The following is a 22,465-nucleotide window of genomic DNA, read 5'->3' on the forward strand; positions in this document are numbered from 1 at the left end:
CTTGGACATTTCCGAGGAATGGGCTAAAAGTAGCTGAATATTTGGGAACTGGCTCCGGTACTTAGATTTCTCCCCAAGATCAGCCTGGCTTTCATAGAATCAATACTACTGCTACCTCCACTTCAAAGAGAAAAGAATCAAGAAGCATTTTCTATAGAAGTTTATTCCCAAAACAGAGCGCGGCTTCACGGAACAATTTACACAGACAGGAAAGGGGGCCACTGGGCTGGAGGTGGGGGCACCCCCACTAGAAGGGACATCTACAGAACCTAGGACATAGCGAGGACGACGCTTCTCTCCCCACACAGACCCCCTCAACCTCCAAGGGTTGACGCTGTTCTGGGTAAGGAGAGCTGGGGTCCTGGCTGGTGGGATTTGGCACCAGTCAGAAAAGTAGAATTTTTCCATCTTGGAAACTGTCTCCCAAGCGTGCAGGGAGGGAAGGGGCGCCTGTACCCCATGCCCATCCCGCAAAACCACTGCTCTTTTGGTAAGAGGACGCCTTCTGGGTCTGTGTTCGCAGAGGACTGAGGGAGCACCGAGGAGTGAAAAGAAACCGGGGGGCCAGGCTTCTCCTGGGGTGACCCTGTCAAGTCCCTCTCCACTTTATCTTTCACTTGGAAACAATGGGGGAGAAAACATTCTCAACAGTAAACAAAGTACAAAAGTTTGGAAGTTGTAAACAAAGATGCAAAATGCTCTTGGCCTGTAAACAAAGTAACTTAATATAAAAAATTCCTGGTTGTGGACATCAAAGTAACCAAAAATGAATCTTGTGACCAAGGTCCTAACAGTCACTATGAGGGAATGAAGAGGGTGAGATGAGTCACTTCCTGCTGGAGCAGGGAGATCCTTGTAAACATGGGAGGTGGTGACACCTACATTCTGTGTCTTCCATTCCCTTCTGCCTACCCCCTCAGTCCCTGCTGACTCCACCCTGCAAAGTATGCTAGCAGGGGCCAGTGTCAGAGGAGTGAGTGGCACCACAGACCACTGCTCATAGCAGGTCAGGGGCTGGCATTCACCCGCTGGGGCTCATGGGATTAGAGGCCTGAGCCCCTCTCCACGGGAGAAAGGGGAGCTGTACTCTGTAAACATGACCTCTGCTGCTCCCCGAGGCGCAGCCCACAGCATTAGTCCTAGGTATAAGGCAGTAAGTGGCAGGGATTCCAAAAGAAACACACATACATGGGGAGGGGGCCTGGGTAGACCCATTTCCAAGACCAGTCCCCAGTTCCAAAAGTTTGGTCCTTAGGGTATCCAAGAAAAAGCGAAGATCAAGTCTGCACTGGGGAGACCGGACAGTACTCAGGTGAATGAGATGGAGATCTGCCCCTCCTATAGGACTCTCCCCAGTAAGAGGAGAGAAGGAACACCATGTCGGCCAGATACCCGTATGGAGCCAAACTCCACACCTCCTTCCCTCTCTCGCCCTATCCCTCCTAGCCCAGCCTTAGAACCTGGGAGACAAAAGCTGAAAAATAACATAGGCATCTCTCTCTGGTTACAAAGGTACAAAAGATATAAAAGTCCTCCCCTCAGTCCCCTGCCCTGCACCTATTCCATGCATATTCATATGCCCATAGACAAGCGGCGCGTGGGAAGCAGGCAGGAGGCTGCCCGGGTGCCAGCCTGATTCCTGGAGTCTCTTCTGCTCGCCCAATCCGTCCTCCATCGCCCTCCTCTGCTCTCCATCCGGCTGGCCAACTGTCCCTCAGGAGTGACCCTCACTTCTGGGAACTCTGCAAGGGTGAATGGGGAGATCCAAGACATTGATGTCAAAATTGGGGGTGGCAGCAGATTCTTCCTTACATAAGTCATTTCCCTACCCATCTTGACATCAACGTCCTTATGCCCATCCCCAAGTTTTCAGAACTCTTCACCTACCCTGGATCCCAAAAAACAAAACAAAACAAAACAAAGGCCCTTCCCCCGCAATAAAAACATATCAGAGGCTCATAGCCTTGTCTTTTTTTTTGTTGTCTTTAAACTTTTAAACACTAAGTCAGCACCAACAATGACAGCTGTCATATTAAGCAGATATTGCTTATAAAATCTCTACACCTAGAACCAGAATGATAAAACAGGAGTTCAGGTGTTTGCCTTGCCTCCCACTGACCCTGGAACTTTAACTGGTCCCTCAGACATTGAACAGGGTCACCCCTGAACACAGAGCCAGGACTTGCCCAAGCATAGCTGAGTACGGCCAGTCCCACACCTCCAGCCCACACAAACACATAATTTGTTACTATAGATACATTTTCAGATAAGGAAATTCGGGCCCAGAGAGATAGCACAGCGGCGTTTGCCTTGCAAGCAGCCGATCCAGGACCAAAGGTGGTTGGTTCGAATCCCGGTGTCCCATATGGTCCCCCGTGCCTGCCAGGAGCTATTTCTGAGCAGACAGCCAGGAGTAACCCCTGAGCAATGCCGGGTGTGGCCCAAAAACCAAAAAAAAAAAAAAAAAAAGAGAAGTCAGGCGGGAGGGAAACTGGGGACACTGGTGGTGGGAAATGTGCACAGGTGAAGGGATGGGGATGGAACATTATATAACTGAAATTCAATCATGAACAACTTTGTAACTCACGGTGATTCAAATAAAGTTATTAAAAATAATAATAATAATAGGGCCCGGAGAGATAGCACAGCGGTGTTTGCCTTGCAAGCAGCCGATTCAGGAACAAAAGGTGGTTGGTTCAAATCCCGGTGTCCCATATGGTCCCCCATGCCTGCCAGGAGCTAGTTCTGAGCAGACAGCCAGGAGTAACCCATGAGCAACGCTGGGTGTGACCCAAAAACCAAAAAAATAAAATAAAATAAAATAATAATAATAATAATAAAAAGGTGAAGTGTAGACTGGGGATAGAGCTCACTGCTAGATTGCCTACCTAACATGTATGAGGCCCTGGGTTTGATCCTTTCAAGGAAAAATCCCAGAACCCCTCCCAACAGCTAGAAATCCAATCTAGGTGGCAGGAGGGCCAAGCTCCTTCCCACCCTTCTCCCTTCAAAGTCCTGGACACCATGCCCTCAAATCTCATGATTTCCCCCACTTTTGTTCTTCCCAATATCTGCCCACGTTCTCACAGGGTGTCTTTGTCCTCAAATCCTTCTCTTACATTCAAGGACCTCACCTGCTGTTTTATCTTTCCAGTCTCATATCTGGAACCATTTTTTTGGGGGGGGGCACACCCGGCGTTGCTCAGGGGTTACTCCTGGCTGTCTGCTCAGAAATAGCTCCTGGCAGGCAGGAGGGACCATATGGGACACCAGGATTCGAACCAACCACCTTTGGTCCTGGATCGGCTGCTTGCAAGGCAAACGCCGCTGTGCTATCTCTCCGGGCCCTGGAACCTTTTTTTTTTTTTTTTTTTTTAATCTCATTTTACTCCCTGAGCAAAGTGAGGCAGACACCCCTCTCTTTCTTGCCACTTCCACATACCTCCTACTTCCAGGTTGACTGCTGCCCTTCCCTTTGAAAATCACTCCCTTCCCTCTAGCTCAGGAGGTTCTGGGTAGCTGACCCCAACCACAGACTGAAAGTCCCTGCTAGTCACACCCCTTCCCTGGCTAACTTTTTCTTTTACCTTTTATGTATTTGGGGGGACACACCTGGTGGTGTTTGGGGCTTATTTCTAGCTCTGCACTCAGGGATCACTCCTGGTGGGGCTTCAGGGACAAGATAGGGTGCGAAGGATTAAGAGGTAGTAACTCTTTTTTTTTTTTTTTTGGTGGGGGGGGCCACACCTGGCGGTGCTCAGGGGTTACTCCTGGCTGTCTGCTCAGAAATAGCTCCTGGCAGGCACGGGGGACCATATGGGACACCGGGATTCGAACCAACCACCTTAGGTGATGGATCGGCTGCTTGCAAGGCAAATACTGCTGTGCTATCTCTCCGGCCCGGTAGTAACTCTTCTTTAAAAAAAAAATGAAGGGTGGGGCCGAGAGATAGTATGGACTTAAGGCGTTTGCCTTTCATGTAGGAGGTCGGTGGTTCGAATCCCAGCATCCCATATGGTCCCCTGAGCTTGCCAGGAGCGATTTCTGAGCATAGAGCCAGGAGTAACCCCTGAGTGCTGCCGGGTGTGACCCGAAAACCAAAAAAACAACAACAACAAAAAAAAAAAACCCAAAAACAAACAAAAAAATGATGAAGGGACCAGAGCAATAGCACAGCAGTAGAATGCTTGCTTTGCATGTGGCCAACCCAGGACCAACCCAGGTTAGATCCCTGGCACCCCATATGGTCCCTTGAGCCTGGCAGGAGTGATATCTGAGTGCAGAGCCAGGAGTAACCCCTGGTGCCACCGGGTGTGACCTCCCCAAAAACGATGAGGTGTTAGAATGATAGTACAGTGGGTAGGGCATTTGTGTTGCACTTGCTAATCTGAGTTTGATCCCTGGCATCCTATATGGCCCCTGGGCCCTCCAGGAGTGATTCCTGACTGCAGAGCCAGGAGTAATTCCTGAGCATCGTTGTGAATATCCCCAAAACAAAAATAAAACAAAAAATGAGGGTTTTTTTGGGGGGGCACACCCAGCAGTGTTCAGGGGTTACTCCTGACTGTGTGCAGAAATCACTCCTGGCAGGCTAAGGGGACCACATAGGATGCTGAGGACGGAACACAGGTTGGCTGTGTGCCTACCCAACCCAATATATTATCGCTCCAGCCCAAAAGATGAGTCTTTCTAAGAGAATTTGAGAACTTGGGGGCTCTATTTGGTGCTATTTGTCCTGGCAATGCTAGCCTCAACAGTAAGTTGTTTGGGTCCTATGATGCTTGGGGCTACCAAGACTACATCCACCAACAAACAGAGCACAGGGCCCATGCTCCAACTCCTAATTCTCTGTGCTGAGCCTGGGATTGTTTGCAGATGCCTGCCAACCACCACCCCATTTTTGGTTGAAGACAGGGAAGAACACACAGGAAGCATCCCTGAGCTGACAGGGGTCTGAGCAGGTGACTGGCCACTGCTTACTCTGAGTCTGGCGACAACTCCGAGATGCTGTGGGAGGTGGCAGAGCGAGGCGTGGAGTGCCCAAGCGCAGAGGCTGTGGCCGTGGTGTGAGGGCTCGAGGGAGTGGGAGTGCTCAGGGACTGCACAGAAGAGGAGAGAGCTGAGGAGTTGAAAGAGGCGAGGATAGAGGAGAGAATGTCCAGCTGCTCTGTGGAGGGCCCGTGGCTCGGGCCACTCGCCGCATCCTCCTTAACCTTGAGCAGCGGTGGGGGTGGCCCGAGGCCTTCTCGTGAGGGGTGCTGGCTAGGCACAAGGTCTAGTTGCTCCCCTGAGTTCCATCTCCTGCACAGAGAGTCTGGGGGCCGGGATGGCAAAAGAGGGTCCCTTGAAAGTTGCCGCTGAGGAGATAGGGGCAGAGCGGGGGGCTGTGAGTCCAGATCCTGGGCTCTGTGGGGTGGGGGCAGTGTGCTCAGCCACTCACAGGGGGCACTTCGGTCCAGGGCATCCCGTGACCCGAAGCGGCCGGCCAGAGTGCCAGGGTGCTCCCTGGGGGGCTGCCTTCTTGGGAGGGTGCTGCCCCGGTCCCTGGGCTCCAGGTGGCCTGGCACAGAGTCCAGGTGTTCCTGAGAGCCTAGCCGACTCAGAGGGCGTAGGCTTGGGGCCGTGGCAGCCTCCAACCGCTCCCGACTCAGCTGCCGCCGAAGAAGAAGGTCCAGCTGTTCCCGGGAGGAATAGCGACTGGCGGGCTGCGAAAGGCTGCCCGTCCCCGCTCCAGCACAGATGCGCCCGTAGGAGGCAGCAGGCACAGCACGGTGGCCCAAGGTGGCGGCTCGGCACCAGGACAACTCAGGGACTCCGCGGGTCTGTGGCACCATTGAGCACTGCAGTCGGTTCTTCAGGATGCCTGTGGGAAGAAACAGTGGGGGAGCAAGTGCCCGAAGTTAAGGGGTGCCCAAGGGAGCCTTGGGCAGAGATTCGTTGGGGAGGAGGTGAGGCAGTACCTGGAAACTCTAGAGAGATTCAGGATGGGGTAGGGAGGTAGGAGGGGGTGGTTCCCTGAGTAGGGTCCCTCTGATGCAGGGATGATAAGGGCAGGACCCCCCCCACCCTGAGCTGGGCACCCTGAGCAGGGTCCCTGTGATGCAAGAATGATGAAGGCAGGACCCCACACCCTGAGCTGGGGCACGGCCTTCTTGGGATCCCTGTACAGCACACTGGGGATAGATTTGATAGATTTGAAGCAGCTCCTGGGTATCCCACTACATTGGCTCAGGAGAAGTCCCCTGGGCTGGAGCAGGAAATTCCTAGGGCCAGAGGAGGACAGGACTGAGCATGCTCAGGCTCCCCAGAAAGAGTCAAGGAGGGGCCAGAGCAATAGCACAGCAGTAGGGCATTTGCCTTGCATGCTGCTGATCCAGGACAGACCTGGGTTGGATCCCCGGCATCCCATATGGTCCCCCAAGCCAGGAGCGATTTCGGAGTGGATAGCTAGGAGTAACCCCTGAGCATCACTGGGTGTCAAGGACAGGAGGGAGGGGTCTGAGAGGGTGGGAGAGGTTGTGGTCGTACCCTTCCTCTGGCGCTGAGTCTGACCCAGTGAGGTCTCATCTCCACTGGTCAGGGCCAGGTCAGGGGCGTTATTGTTGGCCGCATCCTTGCTGGCATCTAGTCCTAGGCGCCGTTCTGAGCCCCATGTCTGTAATGCACAGGGAGTCGCCTCACACTCCCCCAGGGCTGGCCAGTAGGACAGGAGATCGTTGCCATCCACATCTGCAGGGCCAGGGCAGGTTTGGTTCTGGACTGAACCCTGTGGTTCAAACTCAGGAACCCCCCACTCTAGTGGCTCCCAATGCCCTGGCTATTGTAAAGCAGAGACAGAATGGGTAAGGGTCTCCCAGAGAGCACCCAGGGTCCTGATAAGCCCCTCTGTCTGGACTGGGGTTGGGGCACTTTGATGGCTGACTGGCCAGGGAGCCCTGAATGGATCCCAACCCTCAGGGAAGACAGAGAAGGAATGAGTGTCATCCTGTAACCTTCCAGCTAACCTTCTCATTCTATTGCAGAGCTTCTGGGGGGGTTGGCGAGGGGAAGGGTAGGGGACCCAGTAATTAACTCAGTTTTCCCACAGGGCTACCCCTGGGAGAACAGGTCCTATCCTGCCTGGTTTGGAAGATGGAGTCCTGGTGGCCCTCACCTTTGGGGTGGGCGAGGAGCCGCTCACTCTGGGCAGCACGGCGGAGTGGACGCTGGAAACGCCCTCGGCTGCGGCCATTGTCCTCACTTTCTGAGGAGGGGATAGACAGGCTCCGCTCCTCTTCCAAGGACAGATCACTGTCAGAGTCGGAGTCAGCACCTGGAGTAGGGAGTTCGGGAGGAGAAAGGTGTATGGCCATGGCTTGGGAAGCAGCAGGACAGTGAGGACGAGGAAAGAGGCCAGAGCTGAGGGGCTGCTGTGACTGAGGCCCGGGCGCAGGGCCAGGGTGAGCAGGGAGCTGGAAGGTTAGGACTAGCCAGGACACAGGAGAAGCAGGGCTGGGTGGGGAAGGGGTGGGTCATTCCCACGGGTAAGCTGCTCTGCCCAGTCTGATGCAGAAGGAAGGACAATGGGGGAGAAGCTCTGCCTCCCTCCTCCCTGCCCAGGTCCCCACCTCTACCCGCATCTCGATGGAACATGGCCACATCCAGGTCAGTGGGGCCAGCATGAGCCTGGAGGCTGTGGTCCGTGTGGTCAGCAGCTGAACCGTGTCGAGCCAGGACATTGTCCCTAGAATAGAGGACCCCTGATTCAGACAGAGTGGAGGGGCACGCTGATGGCTGGGGTGGGTGTAAATGTGGGTAGAAGCGCCTCCTTACACATGGTGACAGCAGCCCTGAAGCCAGGTTGGGTGAAGCCTTGATCCTAGGACTTCCTGATGCCCTTCTAACTATTGATTTCCTCTAGCTGGGCAGCCCATCCCCACCGGGCCCCTTTAGTCACCTGAGGTAGCTGCGGCCCCGCTGGCTGTCTTGGTCCTGGTTCCGGCCGGAGCGAGCACTGCTCACGGAGGAGACGGTGGAGGCACCCAGGGTGATGCGGATGAGCCCACTCTCTTCAAACAGGGCTGTGTTGTTATATGCTGCAGGGCCCTGAGAGTGGCAGGGAGGAGATGAAGGGTGAGCCAGCCCAGAGAAGCCTCAGATCGGCATCTTCTGGGGCTTCCAGCCTGACTCCCCAGCCCTGAGACCCCCTCACCGTCCCAGGCGCTGGCCTTGCTTCCTCAGGCACTGCCTTCCTGCCCAGACAGGCTGGGGTCCAGGCGGCGCGGGCCTCGGCATTCAGGACACAGAAGAGCAGCAGTACTGCCAGGCCCTGTGGGGGGCAGTGAGGGATCAATAGTCAGGAGGAGAAAAAATATGCCAGAATCAGGTAGAGCAGGACTGCCAATAGGTCAGTCAGGGACAGTATAAGTAATGGGATCAGCAAGGGGGTGTTAATCCTGGCGAGAGTGAGGGCATCAGCAAGGAGCTCCGGGGGGCCCAGAGGGAGTCAGGGCAGGGTGGCGACAGTGATGAAAGGCAGTTGGACCAATAAGCATCCAAAACCTCAGGGTCTCTGGATTTCTTTCTTTTTTTTTTTTTTTTTTTTTTAGTTTTTGGGCCACACCCGGCTGTGCTCAGGGGTTACTCCTGGCTGTCTGCTCAGAAATAGCTCCTGACAGGCACGGGGGACCATATGGGACGCCGGGATTCGAACCAACCACCTTTGGTCCTGGATCGGCTGCTTGCAAGGCAAATGCCGCTGTGCTATTCTCTCCGGGCCCAGGGTCTCTGGATTTCAATGTGTGGGTTCATGCCCAAGTTTGTCATCCAGAAAAATAAGCTTCAGGCAGGGTCCGTGCCCTGCTCAGACTGATCCCACTCTTCTGAAGCCCTCTCGGTGTGAAGCGCAAGGTGAGGGAGGTAGCCAGATTTACCTGGAGTCCACAGAGTCCGGCGTGGAGGTAGTGGAAGGCCAGGACGCTGTGGTTGACTGCCAGGAGGCCAAAAAGCCAGGAGGCACTGACCAGTAGAAGGAGCAGAAAGGAGCTGCGAAGGGTTCTGCCGAGGGAACATGGGAAGACATGGGAGGACATGCATGTGTCATAGGGACACATGGAAGTAAAGAAATGAACTGAAACATGCCATGAGTGAAGGGAGATGGAAGGTGACAACAAGAAACAGGAGAACAGTCAGGAGGCCAGGGCAAGACAGGGAGGATCAGGCAGGAGTGGGAGCACAGAAGCATGGAAGCTGGGTGGGGCGTACATGCAGGTGACAAGATGAACCAGTTAGGCCACCAGAGATGTGGGACACCCAGGAGACCAGGAGCAAGAACAGGGAGATAGCATGAATAGGACCAGAGTTTGGAAAGGATGCAGCAGAAAGAAACCCCAGGCCTAGCTAACTCACAGCACAGAGGTCTTCTTGGCTTCCCTTTGCCCCGTAGAGCAGGACATGCGGGCAGCAAGGAGAAACATGGTTCCATTCATCTGGACCCATGACCAGACAATGTGGAGTGGATCAGGGCAGAGAAAGAGAGAAAGTGAGAAATAGAGAGACCCAGAACTGTGAGGTGGGGGGATGCACAGAGCCAGGGAGACACAAACACACTCAAAGAGAGCAAAGTTAAAAATAGGCCAGAGCGATAAAGCAATAGGGTAAGGCACTTGCTTTGCATGCAGCTACCCGGCTCCAATCCCTGCACCATATAGGGTCACAACAGCACCACCAGGAAAGACCCCTGCACATAAGAACAGCCCAAAACACAACCTCCAGAAAACAAAAAAAGAAATAGAAGCATCCTAGAGAGCACCAGAGACAGAGAGTGGACGAGGGATAGAAAAGGAAGACAGAGGCAAGGCCAGAAGGGGACTCCGCCACCCTTTGCCTCCCATTTCTGTGCAGGGGGAGTGGTTATGGTCACTGCCTGGAAAACAAAAAAGAAAGCCCAGCCCAGGAAGCCTGTAGGCTGCGCCCGGGTCCCCCCAGTTACCACCCCCACATCCAGCAACACACAGCTGCTACTGATTCGGAGGCACTCACCATGATAACAAGGACAACAGGGCCTGCAAAGGTCCAGATAAGGGGATCATGAATGGAGATCCAGCAGAAGTCAGGGTTCCCATAACCCTCAGGATCCAAGCCAACAGCAAGGCCTGGGAAGAATAAAGGATAGGCCTAAGGGATGTGTCCTAGAACCGTGGACCCTCACTTAGAAGGGGAGAGATGGGGAGTCAGAGCAGGCTCATTCCTGACCAGAGGGCACAGGGGAGGAAGTGGGAGGTAGAGACTGGGAGTCAAGATTAGGATTGGGGGAAGAGGTGGGGATGGAAGAGACCATGGGATGGACGGATGTTGGGTCTGGAATGGCCAATGAGCAGGGCCCTCACCCAGCAAGATAGCAGGGACACCCCAGCCCAGAGCGTGGTAGAAGCGCATGGCACCGCGGTCCACGTTGCGTGGCTCCACCTGCATGCGGTAGAGGTGCAGCCCCTGTACCAGAAGCCACGCGATGGTGCTGAGGAAGAAGTAGTGCAGGAGGATGGCCACGGCAGTGCACAGCAGCTGGAGGCAGCAAAGGGCATCAGGATTGCTTCCCCACTTCCGGCCCCACCCCAGGCATCAGCTGCTCGCCTCTGAGCCCTAAGCCACAGCACCCCGGGGCTCTGGACCCTCCCAAGCCCTGGTCCCACTTGGCACATCCCTGATCTCTGGCCCCAGCTGAGGCCACGAGGACACGTGTCCCCAGGCCCTGCCCCGCACCTGGTTGTGGGTCCTGTGGATTCCCAGCAGGAAGAGGAGCTCCGCCACCCCCAAAGCAGCTGACACATTCGCATGGATGCCGCGCGTGTTGGACTTCAGGCTGCGCAGGCTCAGCAGGATGGCTGCAGTTAGCAACAGAGCAGCCACAGACACGGCCACCACGACGTGCGTGAATACAGCCAGCAGCTCCAAATCCCCCTCCAGCCGCTGCGGGGACAGGAGAGGATGTCAGGTTGTGAGCGCCGCTTCTCTTTGACCCAGGCCCACTTCCTCGGGACTCTTAACACAGCCCCACCTCTCGGGGTGAAGCATCCATGAGGACCCCAAAGGTGCCTGTCCGGCTGCAGCGACACCGTGCGTGGGACCCGTTCCTGTGCACCAGCTCGCAGTCCCGTGCTGTCCACATGCCGTGCTGGTCTGCCCTGTGGCCACAGGACTGTTAAGAGTTGCTACCCCCACTGCAGATGCAGCCCAGGACTAGGAGGGGGTGGTGAGAGATGGGAGGGTGAGGAGAACTGAAATTGGGGAGCAGCACTCATCATGGGCTAGCCCGCAGGGGTCCTCAAACTTTTGAAACGGGGCCAGTTCACTGTCCTTCAGACTGTTGGAGGGCCAGATTATAGTAAAAACAAAAATTATGAACAAATTTCTATGCACACTGCATATATCTTATTTAGAAGTGAAGAAACAAAATGGGAATAAATACAATATGTGGCCCGCGGGCCATAGTTTGAAGACCCCTGGTCAGTGCCTACAGGGCCAGGCCAGGCCTCCCGGGGGATGATGGGGCCCAGGGATTCAGGGCAGAGGTCCTCACGGGCCAGGTGCGTCCCACTGCACGCAGATTGCCTTGCTTCGATTGGCTGTCTGCAGTAGGCGGAACTCCAGGCTGATCGGGGACTCCAGGACCCCCCTCAGGAAGTTGCGTCCGTGGAACACCGCCACACTGACCACCGGAGAGTTCATCACTGGGTTCTGAGGAAGCCTGAGGAGACACCCCAGCTAAACCTGACCCAGCGCCCTCCTCATGTATCCTCTGCTACCACTTGGCTGGCATGCGGCTTGGGGTGCCACTGAGTCATTGCAGGGACAGGCTGCTTCAAGACCTCCAGGTCTGGGCCAGAGAGATAGCATGGAGGTAAGGCATTTGCCTTGCATGCAGAAGGACGGTGGTTTGAATCCCAGCATCCCATATGGTCCCCCGAGCCTGCCAGGAGCAATTTCTGAGCTTAGAGCCAGGAGTAACCTCTGAGCACTGCCGGGTGTGACCCCCAAAAACCAGCAAAAACAAAAAAATATCTCCAGGTCTAGAGCCTAACTGGAGAGTAAGTTCCAGACCAGCCGTAGGTTCTCCACCACTGAGTGGCTTCCAACCCAGTATGTGCCAAGGCACGAGGCAGCACAGCTCATTTTGCCTCTAGCTGCCCCTGCCACCTTCACTGAACCCTGGCAGGCAGCCTCTCTGGGCCATTCCTTTCCTTTATGTGCTGCCACAACTCTGCTCAGCTCCAAAAAACATGGTTCATATGGACCCTAGAACCAGGCAGGGTTCTCTGGAATTTGGTGCATCCTAATCTAATGGCAACCTGCTCAATTTTCCACCAGAAAGTGAGAGGTTAGGTAGAAAATAGCAGGAACTGGGGCCGGAGAGATAGCACAGTGGCATTTGCCTTGCAAGCAGCCAATCCGGGATCTAAGATTGTTGGTTCGAATCCTGGCGTCCCATATGGTCCCCCGACCCTGCCAGGAGCTATTTCTGAGCAGATAGCCAGGAGTAACCCCTGAGCACCACCAGGTGTGGGCCCCCCCCCCCCGGAAGGAAGGAAGGAAGGGAGGGAGGGAGGGAGGGAGGGAGGGAGGGAGGGAGGGAGGGAGGGAGGGAGGGAGGGAGGGAAGGAAGGAAGGAAGGAAGGAAGGAAGGAAGGAAGGAAGGAAGGAAGGAAGGAAGAAGGAAGAAGAAAGAAAGAAAGAAAGAAAGAAAGAAAGAAAGAAAGAAAGAAAGAAAGAAAGAAGATAGAAAGAAAGAAAGAAAGAAAGAAAGAAAGAAAGAAAGAAAGAAAGAGGGGCCGGGCGGTGGCGCTGGAGGTTAAGGTGCCTGCTTGCCTGCGCTAGCCCTAGGACGGACCGCGGTTCGATCCCCGGCATCCCATATGGTCCCCCAAGCCAGGAGCGACTTCTGAGCGCATAGCCAGGAGTAACCCTTGAGTGTCACCGGTGTGGCCCAAAAAAAAAAAAAGAAAGAAAGAGAAAGAGGAGAGAGAGAAGAGAGAGAGGAAAGAAAGAAGAAGAGAAAGAAAGAAAGAAAGAAAGAAGAAAGAAAGGAAAGAAAGAAAGAAAGAAAGAAAGAAGAAAGAAAGAAAGAAAGAAAGAAAGAGAAGAAAGAAAGAAAGAAAGAAAGAAGAAAGAAAGAAAGAAAGAAAGAAAGAAAGAAAGAAAGATCCTCAGGGTGGAGGGGCCCAGAAGACCCCCGTGATACCTGGCACCCCGGCGCTCAGCCTGGAACTGGGCAGGAAGCAGTCCCCCCCAAGGTTCGGTAAACTAGGAGGATGACGATGGAGAGCCCAGGTTCAAGTTCCAGCTCTGGAGGGGCTGGGGGCGTCGCACTGGAGGTGATGTTTTCTGGGCCACTGCTGCTTGTGGGCTGAACTGTCGGTGGGGGGGGGGGAGGAGCAACTGTCAGTGACCCTTAACCCAAATATCCACAAACCCAAGCCAGCTAAAACATGGGGTTCAGAGTTCTGGGGTTGAGCTGGAACGATAGCACAGCATTAGGGCATTTGCCTTGCACGCAGCCAACAGAGAACAGACCCTGGTTTGATTCCCGGCATCCCATATGGTCCCCTGAGCATGCCAGGAGCAATTTCTGAGCACAGAACCAGGAGTAACTCCTGAGCGCCGCCAGGTGTGACCCAAAATCCAAAATAAATAAATAAATAAAAATCAGAGAGCTGAGGTACGATATCTGTGACTGGGGAGAGAAAGGGACTAAAGTTGGACTGGAGGGCAGATACCGGGGTGTCATAGATGCAGGAGGGGCTGGCGTGGGGAGAACTGAGAGGAGTGACAGGGTACCTCACCTTGAGAAGAGAATGGCTGGCGGGATTGGGGAGGCAGCAGCACGTGTGTGTGAGGGTCCCAGGCATCCTGGCCCCGGAAGAGGTTGCTGTGATAACGAGGATAACGCCGAGTCCCTCGGGTTGGGTTGGGATGCTCCATACGATCAATGCTGAGCACTGCCAAGGGGAAAGAAGAGGAGACTCAGCACGCTCTTTTGTTTTTGTTTTTTTTTTTTTTTGGTTTTTGGGCCACACCCGGTGACGCTCAGGGGTTACTCCTGGCTATGCGCTCAGAAGTCGCTCCTGGCTTGGGGGACCATATGGGACGCCGGGGGTATCGAACCGCGGTCCGTCCTAGGCTAGCGCAGGCAAGGCAGGCACCTTACCTCCAGCGCCACCGCCTGGCCCCTCAGCACGCTCTTTTCCCCACCCTCGGCAGGCATCATCTCCTTCCCACATCTCACCCGGGAGTCTGGGCCTTAGCAGAGCCCCTCAGCAAAGCACTGAGGGGCCAGGCTCACCTCCCGCCTCCCAGGACCTGGGGCTGCCACCCTGTGCCCTTTCCCAGTCTCCTATGCCCTCCTGCCACGTACTGATATTTGGCGTCACCAGCCCCACAGGGTTCAGGTACGTAAGCTCCATGTTCTTGGCAAGAGTGGCGGCATATTCCTCAAGATGCTGTACCAGCCCCGCACTGCCGGGGGAACCCCCAGGTGCCCGCTGTCCCAGTGCTTCCCACAAGGCCCCCGTCTCTGGAGCAAGCAGTGAGGAGCCAGCCCACAGCAGATTCTGGAAGGAAAGAGTGAAGGGAACTCAGTGCAGGGAGGGTTGGGAAAGAAGGAGAAGTGGAAGGAATCTGATGGGTGCCCGATTGCGGTTTTAGCAAGGAGGAGTGGATGTGAGGAGGACCAGGGAAGAGGGGAAACCCAAGGTCTTTCCCTCTCTGGGAGAGCAGAGACCTGAGCTGGAAGCCTGGGTCGGGAGCCAGAACAAAGGGCACCTACCTCATTGAAGTGGGCGTCCTGAGTGGCTGTTAGCCCAAAGCCCTGCTGGTGGCTCTCAAAGGCCAGCAGGTGGGCCAGCAGGCGGGCTGTGACCCTGATATCTTGGCTGAAGTAGTGGTCAGTGTGGCCAGTCACCTCCCGAAGCCTCTGTGCCAGCTTCTTGGCCTCCATAGTATCCAGTGCTGTCTTGTTCAGCTCCAGGCCATCCAGCTGCCCAGACAAAGATGGGGATGTGAGCTTCTCTGGAATACATGGGGCCTCAAAGTCTTAGGGGGTAGAATTAAGTACAATAAAAGCACTGGGGAAGCCCAGGAGGCAAAGTGTTGATGCTCAATGCTGGCCCAGCACAGATTGGGGGCGCCAAAGCAGGGACAGCAGAGGCTGCAAATGTGGTGGGCATCTGGGGAGTCTCACCAGCAGATTGAGGTCTCGAAAGATGGGGGAAGTACAGTTGAACAGATCAGGCTCCAGCCACCCCCGGTCCTCATCACAGAGCCGCACGGCAGCACCTTAGGGCAGGCAAATCCTGTCAGATTTGGGGTCTGGGACCCTCACTGAGGGGGATCACAGTATCCCCTCTTTTCTAGACAGAGACCAGAAAGTTGATATCTGTGTGGATGAATCCTGAGTAATGTATTCCAAGTCCCCAGATCTGATACATGCTTATCAAATTTCTGAGGGCTCTGTGAAACCCCCACCCAATTTGTTTTTTTTGCAGTGCAGAGGACCAAACCCAGTGCCTCAAATAGGGAGGTACTACTCCTAAGTTACGTCCCTGAGCCCTTCTATGAGCCATTTCAGTTTTGTCCAGTTTTTTTAAATTTTGGGACCACACCCAGCAATGCCTTAGTGGCCGCTCTCAATACTGCTTAGGGTGCCAGGGGTCATTCCCAGCGGTGCCCAGGGATCACTCACAGTGGTCCTTAGGGGACCAGGCAGTGCTGGGGATTAAACCCAAGGCTCCCGCATACAAATTACATACTTCGGTCCTTTGAGCTCTCTCTCCAGCCCTCTAAACTACTTGTGTGTGTTTGTTTTTGTTTGGGGGCCACACCCAGGGATATTCAAGATTTACTCATGGCTCTGCACTTAGGAATTACTCATAGTAATGCCTAGGGGACTAAGTGGGGAGCAGGGTATCAAATTTGAGTCAGCAGAATTCAAGGCAAACACTACCTCCTATACAGCTCTCCAGCCCCTCTGTATAACATTTTGAACCATCAACTATAAAAAGGAGAGCACAAAGGTTGGGCGCACATGTACCATATATACACACAGACTTCATCACTTCTACACACATATATTCATGGGCTAGGACAAGCATTTACACAATGTGCTCACTCTGTCTCTGTGTTTGTCTGTCTGCCTCTCTCTCTCTCTCTCTCATACACACACACACACACACACACACACACACACACACACACACACACACACACACGAGAAAACACACCAGGAGAATCTTTGGAGCCAAAATGTGGTGGGGGTGGGCTCTTATACAAGTTATAACTCCCATGGTGTTGAATTAACTACCACTTCTTCCTGGTCTGTGGATTGGGATGCGATTATATGAGAAATGACCTAGGTCTTAAGGGGATTTTCGGCCATGACCAATAAGAACCCTCACTTAAACACGGACCCCCCCTTCCCTCCGATACAAACTCGCAGACACGTGCACAGGCTGAGAGAGACCACAAGCATGCACACAAAGATGATCTGTGCAGCCACTGCAGGGCCCAGAGCAGAGGAGGCAAGGATCTGTGGGGAACTCGGGCAGTGGGAGGAACCTCTGGGGTCCCCAGAAAGGAGGGGGGCTTTAGTACTCTCAGGCAGTAGGGCAAGAATTGAAGAGAGGCTGTAGGATCTCAGGAAGTGAGGCAGGATCTGCAGCGTTCTCAGACAGTGAGGAGGTATGCCTGAGGGCCTCAGGTACCAGAGTAGGGCCTCGGGGGTCCTCAAACAGTCAGAAGGGGTCTTGGGGACTTCAGGCAGTGGGAAGGGCAATGAAAAGCCTCAGGCAGTAGGGAGAGATCTGCGGAGACCTCAAGCAGCAGCAGGAGGGGGGTGCAAAAGCTCTGGCAGTGGGAGGGCACAGCGCATCTGAGCAAACACGTACCCCCTTACCTGCACCCCGCAATCCTGCCCAGAAGCCAAGAGAAACAGATGGAGGCACAGTGAGGGTATAAGGAGGGACCCCGAGTTCCTAAGAGGTAGTGCAAGACCCACATAAATCCCCACCCCTCTCCCACATCTTTGTAGGAATGAGATGACCCAATTAAAAAAAAAAAAAGAAGTGGTCCTGGCAAAGAGAGGACAAGCCCACCCTCATCCTTAGCAATGAATGCCTTTGCCCCTGAGGTACTCACCAAGGGCTCCCCGAGGACAGGGCACTGAGGCCAAGATGCCAAACTTGGTTTGGGGCCACCACACACCAGATCTCAGGGACTTGGGGCAGGCATTATAAAGCACTATGGAGAGAAAGTACTACTGAGCCAGAGGATCCAGGTCTGGGACAAGTGAGATCCGCCATTGCCCCATCCCCACCCAGCACTAGTCTTGTTGGTCTTGAGAACTGGCCGGTCACGTTCTGTAACAGACCATCAGAAAACTAGGTATAGTGACTGATCTGCCCCCTTAGAAGCCTTCCATAGTCAGGGGTCCAAGCATGCCAAGGCAGTGGGGGCTTCTACACGTGAACCTGGGCAGGGCTGGCTCACCCCGGCAGCCGCTGGCTGTCACCTCTGCAAAAGGACTGTCACAACTGTTGCACTGGCGACCAAGAGCTCCAGGGCGGCAGGGGCACTGCCCACTGTGGGGTGCACACGAACGCGAAGTGGAGCCCACGGGGTAGCAATCACATGGCAGGCAAGAATCACTGCCCCGGGGTCGGTAGTGAAACTCCTGTTCAAGAATGGGTCGGGGGTCCTGAGGTCAGAGGTCAGGGTATAGAATAAAGTGGAGCCATAGAGGGCCCAGAGGGCAGAGGCAAGCTGGACCTCAGGTGAAATGAAAGGGAAAGGTTTGCTATGGAGGACAAGAGTAGTCAGGTCACAGAACAAGGGTAAGAGGGGAGGGTGTGGCTGAGGTGACAGAGGTCAGTGAGATGGATAAGAATGATAAATTATGTCTAGGAAAGCGATAAAAGGTCAAGGGTCAGGCCCACCTTACAGTGACACTGCCCATTTGTCTTGTTGCAGTTGGGGTCAAAGCCTTTGTGAACATCACAGTTGCAGGGACCACAGCTGGGACTCCCCCACCAGCCCCTGGGGCACTGTTGGTCCATCCTGAGGGTAGAGAGCCAGGTGATAATACCTCAGTGACCCTCTTTTCTCTCTCTGCCATCCACTTTCCCCATCATCTCAACCCCACCAGCTCATTACCTGTGCTCACAGTGGTGACCGAAATAGCCATCTGCACAGTCACAGGTATAGCCATGGGGTGCCCCCGGAAGGTGCCGGCAGGAGCCCTGGTTCTGACATGGATTCAGAAGGCAGGCATCCACACAGCCTGGGCCATAGTAACCTGTAGGTCGGGGTCAGGGAACTCAGGAGACTGGCCATAAGCACAGGAGGAAGCAGACACCTGCCCTCAGTTCCCACTTACTCCACCCCGACTAACCCTCTCCCACACACTCCACACCCCACCTGGCCAGCAGGTGCATGAGAAGGTCTGCCAGAGGTCTCGGCAGTCAGCGTGGGGTGGGCAGGGCCCAGATGCACAGGTGTTGGTCACAGCACAGCCAGGTTCCACATTCACTCGGTGGCTGGGGGGAAGCAGGGCCGGGGACCCGGAAGGCGTGGAGCCGAGCCATACCCCCTATTGACACAGCCAGTAATGGGTGAAACCCATGTCAAAGCACCTTAGCCCCAACTCCTGTAAAAGCCAGCTACCCTGACATGCAATTTCCCTTGGAACACTTGAAACCCAAACCCTGACCTGGCTCTCCTAGTGCAGTATACCCAAATGACCCCAACCAAGCTGTCTAGACCATGGTCCCTGAGAATCACAGATGAGACACCTCTAACATCACAGAATGCCTATACCTGTAGGACAGCTCTGGGCAACATCCCTCCCCATAGATGAAGATTTTGAGGTCCCCAGACACCCCAGATCTCTGATCACTGACTCTGAATCTCCATATCATAGTCTCATGTTGATCCTTACCTGGATACAGCCAACCAGACCCTGAGGAACCTCGTCATTGCTGGGGGGGACGCCTCCCACATGGAGTCGCTTTACCTTCAGGCCCTGCAGCTCATTCCCTATTGCCATGGTGTCCTGGAGGAGGGGGATAGATAGCGTTGAGTTGGTGAACTCTTATCCTCACCCTATACAATCATGCTTTGTCTCTCTGTACTAAGGAAAGACTCAGGAAGGAGTTGCTCCTAGGGACAGATCATCTGGAGCACAGGAATGGCCATGAGAAAGCTTTCAGAGGAGCAACTTCTCTCTGGGACCCAAATCCAACCCTAAAATGACATGATTTTGACCTGAGAGATTGGGACACAGACAAGAAGGGGTTTCCAGGTGTTAATCTAAGTACTGGCTACAGAAGTATATACTAAAGGCAGTTGAGAAATCTGGGTGACCTCTCTGATAATGAGTAGGGCAAGATAGCAGACCAATTTGGCAGGTGGGATAGGTTCTGAGCTCAGAGCAAGGCTATTAAGAAGAGCTGGAGGGAGCAAGTGATAGAGGGAATTGAGAGGAGTTGTTAGATTAGACATGGGATCAATGAGATGAGTCGGGTTGTAAAACTGAGAATGGACATTCAGAGGTCAGACCTGGAAGAGGCTAAAGTCCAGTGAAACCATGAGGACATGGTGGTTGTGCCTGCCACCTGGCTCCTCCTGCAACTCCAGCCGTAGATCATGCCACCGGCCATCACTGACAGTCACCTGGTCCAGAAGGAGGTGGGCAGTGCGGCCTGAGCCCCTGGTCACTGTCACGGATAGCAACCCCCGATTCAGCTGCGGAAGGAATGGCAGAACACTAGAGTCGGACCTCTAAATTAGGAAAGGTCTAGGGGTGTCAGGAGTTGAGATCAGGGCTCAGAGATAAAAACATGAGGGAGTAGGGATATAGTTTAGTAGAAGAGCAAAGATGAGGCCCTGGTCTCTCTCTCTTTCTCATCCTCTCTCTCTCTCTCTTTCTCTCTCTCTCTCTCTCTCTCTCTCTCTCTCTCTCTCTTTCTCTCTCTCACATACACACACATACACAAAAAAAGAAAAAGCAGAGTTCAGAAGCTGGGAAAACCATAACTGGAACATAGACTGTTGTGTCAGGGATAAAGCATAGTTGAAATTCAGGTTGGAGGCAGTAAATAAAAGGCCTAAGGATCATCAATTGGTACAAGTGGCAGAAGGAGCTCCATCTTTGCCTACAACACCACTGTGGTGGGAAGAAGGCCATTAATCCAGTATCTGACAGGACAGAATCCACAACCATGTTACGGTTGCTGGTGGCATCAGAGATTAGGAACAGAGGATGGAGGAAGGGGCCAGGAGGTCACACACACCTGACAGAGGAGCGTGCTATGTGACCCAGCCAGCACTTGCATCAGGACGCCCTGTGTCGCCCGTGTCCGAAATGCCAGGCCTAGGTACCATGGCACAGATATAACGATGTCATTTCCAAAGTCCCAGCTGAGTGAGCCATTGCCATGGAAGTGGTGGGGATGGGCCATGGCTGTGGGGGGGGGGGGGAAGGAAAAAGGGTCAAAGTCAATATTCCAGGAAGCAGATTTTCCCAAAAGGTCCGCCCCCGCCCTGTGCTGCCCACTCACTGAGCCGACAGTCTTTGCCCCCGAAGCCCACGGGGCAGTCACAGCTGAAGCCGCCCCAGCGCTCTGAGCAGAAGCCTTTGTTCTTGCACGGGTTTGAGTCGCAAAAGTGCAGCTTGGCCTGGCAGCCTGGAAGAGGGGGGTACATGGAAGATTACGACATAGGAGGAATGTGGGAGCTGGATATAACACCATTGTTCAGAGGGCCCAGAGCAGTTAGGTCTTGAATTATGCATTCCTCAAAAGGTGGTTTAGTGGGCCCGGAGAGATAGCACAGCGGTGTTTGCCTTGCAAGCAGCCGATCCAGGACCAAAGGTGGTTGGTTCGAATCCCGGTGTCCCATATGGTCCCCCGTGCCTGCCAGGAGCTATTTCTGAGCAGACAGCCAGGAGTAACCCCTGCGCAAGGTCGGGTGTGGCCCAAAAAAAAAAAAAAAGGTGGTTTAGTAGGAGTCAGGCCCTGAAGGCCAAGCTAAGCTGAGGAGATAGTAGAGATATACAGGGTGTGTAGTATAGTCCAGGGGTCCTCAAACTTTTTAAACAGGGGGCCAGTTCACTGTCCCTCAGACCATTGGAGGGTCTGACTATAGTAAAAACAAAACTTATGAACGAATTCTTATGCACACTGCATAGATCTTATTTTGCAATGAAGAAACAAAACAGATACAAATACAATATGTGGCTCGCGGGCCATAGTTTGAGGATCACTGGTAGACCATGGCATTGCACGTGGTCCCATGATCATCACCAGCTGTAACCCAAAAGAAAACAAAACCCGATAAAATTAAAAGTCAGCCAGACTGTGACATGGTACACATCAAGAGACAAGGATGAGGTTAGATCAGGGGTCATTTCACAGAGCTCTTTACCCTCCCTGTAAAGGAGCCCTGGCCTACCTGCTGTAGTACCGTTGTTCGCAACAAAGGCCGCCATGTCCACTCGGCGGCCATCGATGTGTAGGTCCCGCATGCAGCCAACAAAGTCCTTGTGGGACACGGGGAAGTTCTCGGGAAGGTTGGGGACACCACCCAGGAGCAGAGGGCCTGTCAGGTCCAGGGACCTGGGGGTCAGGAGTCTGGGTCAGTGGTGGAACTTGGGCAGGGTAGGGTTGCTCCTAGGAAGTATGGGAGTAGGACTCAGACAGTGAGATGACTGAAGAGGAAGGTCATGCTAGGGAAGAAGCTGAACCCTTACTTCAGTTTCGGGGTACAAAGGAGAGCTCAAAATAAGTAGCTTGTCTGGGGGGGCAGACTAAAGCCTAGGATTGAAGGATAAGGTAGCTGGGATAGGGAATGGAAAAGTAAATAAAGAATCTAGGATAGGGGCTGGAGAGATAGCATGGAGGTAAAGCATTTGCCTTGCATGCAGAAGGACGACGGTTCGAATCCCGGCATCCCATAGGGTCCCCCGAGCCTGCTGGGGGCAATTTCTGAGTGTAGAGCCAGGAATAGCCCCTGAGCACTGCTGGGTGTGACTCAAAAAACAAACAAACAAACAAAAGAATCTAGGAGAGGGATGTAGAGTGTTAAACAGAATTGGAGGCAGGGGCTTGAGGGAGATGGGAAGGGGGAGAGCTGGAAGACTGGGCAGGCTGAGGTGAAGCATGTAGAGGGTTGGAGGAGCTTTGGTGGGTACAGGACAGGGAGAGCAGGAGTTTTAGGGTCTCACTTCTTGGAGCTCGTTTGCATGCCAGCGGCCGCACAGGAGTAGTTGCCAATCTCGGCACCAAATCGCAGAGCCACAGCTACATCACAATCGTCCACGCTCAGCACCGCCACCTTGTCCTTGGAGGGGCCCTGCACACTTCCTAGGGCATCTGTCCGGGGCTAGAGATCCAGGCACACCACTCAACAGGACCCCCCCAGAAAAATCTCTGAGGGGTGG

The 22,465-nt window shown here is 54.1% G+C and overlaps 1 protein-coding gene across 1 annotated transcript in view; it reads right to left on the reverse strand.

Moving 5' to 3' along the window:
• Positions 1-22,465, reverse strand: part of CELSR3 (cadherin EGF LAG seven-pass G-type receptor 3) — a 45,005-nt gene that overhangs the window by 14,447 nt on the left and 8,093 nt on the right. The window contains 30 exon segments of the mRNA XM_049777436.1: positions 4,981-5,863; positions 6,529-6,729; positions 7,154-7,312; positions 7,614-7,723; positions 7,937-8,085; positions 8,192-8,308; positions 8,913-9,036; positions 9,388-9,467; positions 10,021-10,133; positions 10,368-10,542; positions 10,741-10,947; positions 11,036-11,162; positions 11,558-11,725; positions 13,217-13,263; positions 13,265-13,386; positions 13,818-13,973; positions 14,390-14,585; positions 14,801-15,010; positions 15,215-15,309; positions 17,167-17,268; positions 17,518-17,701; positions 17,964-18,084; positions 18,181-18,322; positions 18,445-18,616; positions 18,965-19,078; positions 19,585-19,770; positions 20,319-20,488; positions 20,586-20,711; positions 21,478-21,641; positions 22,250-22,407. Of these exon segments, the coding sequence (XP_049633393.1) occupies positions 4,981-5,863; positions 6,529-6,729; positions 7,154-7,312; positions 7,614-7,723; positions 7,937-8,085; positions 8,192-8,308; positions 8,913-9,036; positions 9,388-9,467; positions 10,021-10,133; positions 10,368-10,542; positions 10,741-10,947; positions 11,036-11,162; positions 11,558-11,725; positions 13,217-13,263; positions 13,265-13,386; positions 13,818-13,973; positions 14,390-14,585; positions 14,801-15,010; positions 15,215-15,309; positions 17,167-17,268; positions 17,518-17,701; positions 17,964-18,084; positions 18,181-18,322; positions 18,445-18,616; positions 18,965-19,078; positions 19,585-19,770; positions 20,319-20,488; positions 20,586-20,711; positions 21,478-21,641; positions 22,250-22,407 (5,078 nt within the window).

The sequence above is a fragment of the Suncus etruscus genome, chromosome 7 (assembly GCF_024139225.1).
Source record: "Suncus etruscus isolate mSunEtr1 chromosome 7, mSunEtr1.pri.cur, whole genome shotgun sequence".
In the NCBI taxonomy this organism is placed as follows: Eukaryota; Metazoa; Chordata; class Mammalia; order Eulipotyphla; family Soricidae; genus Suncus; species Suncus etruscus.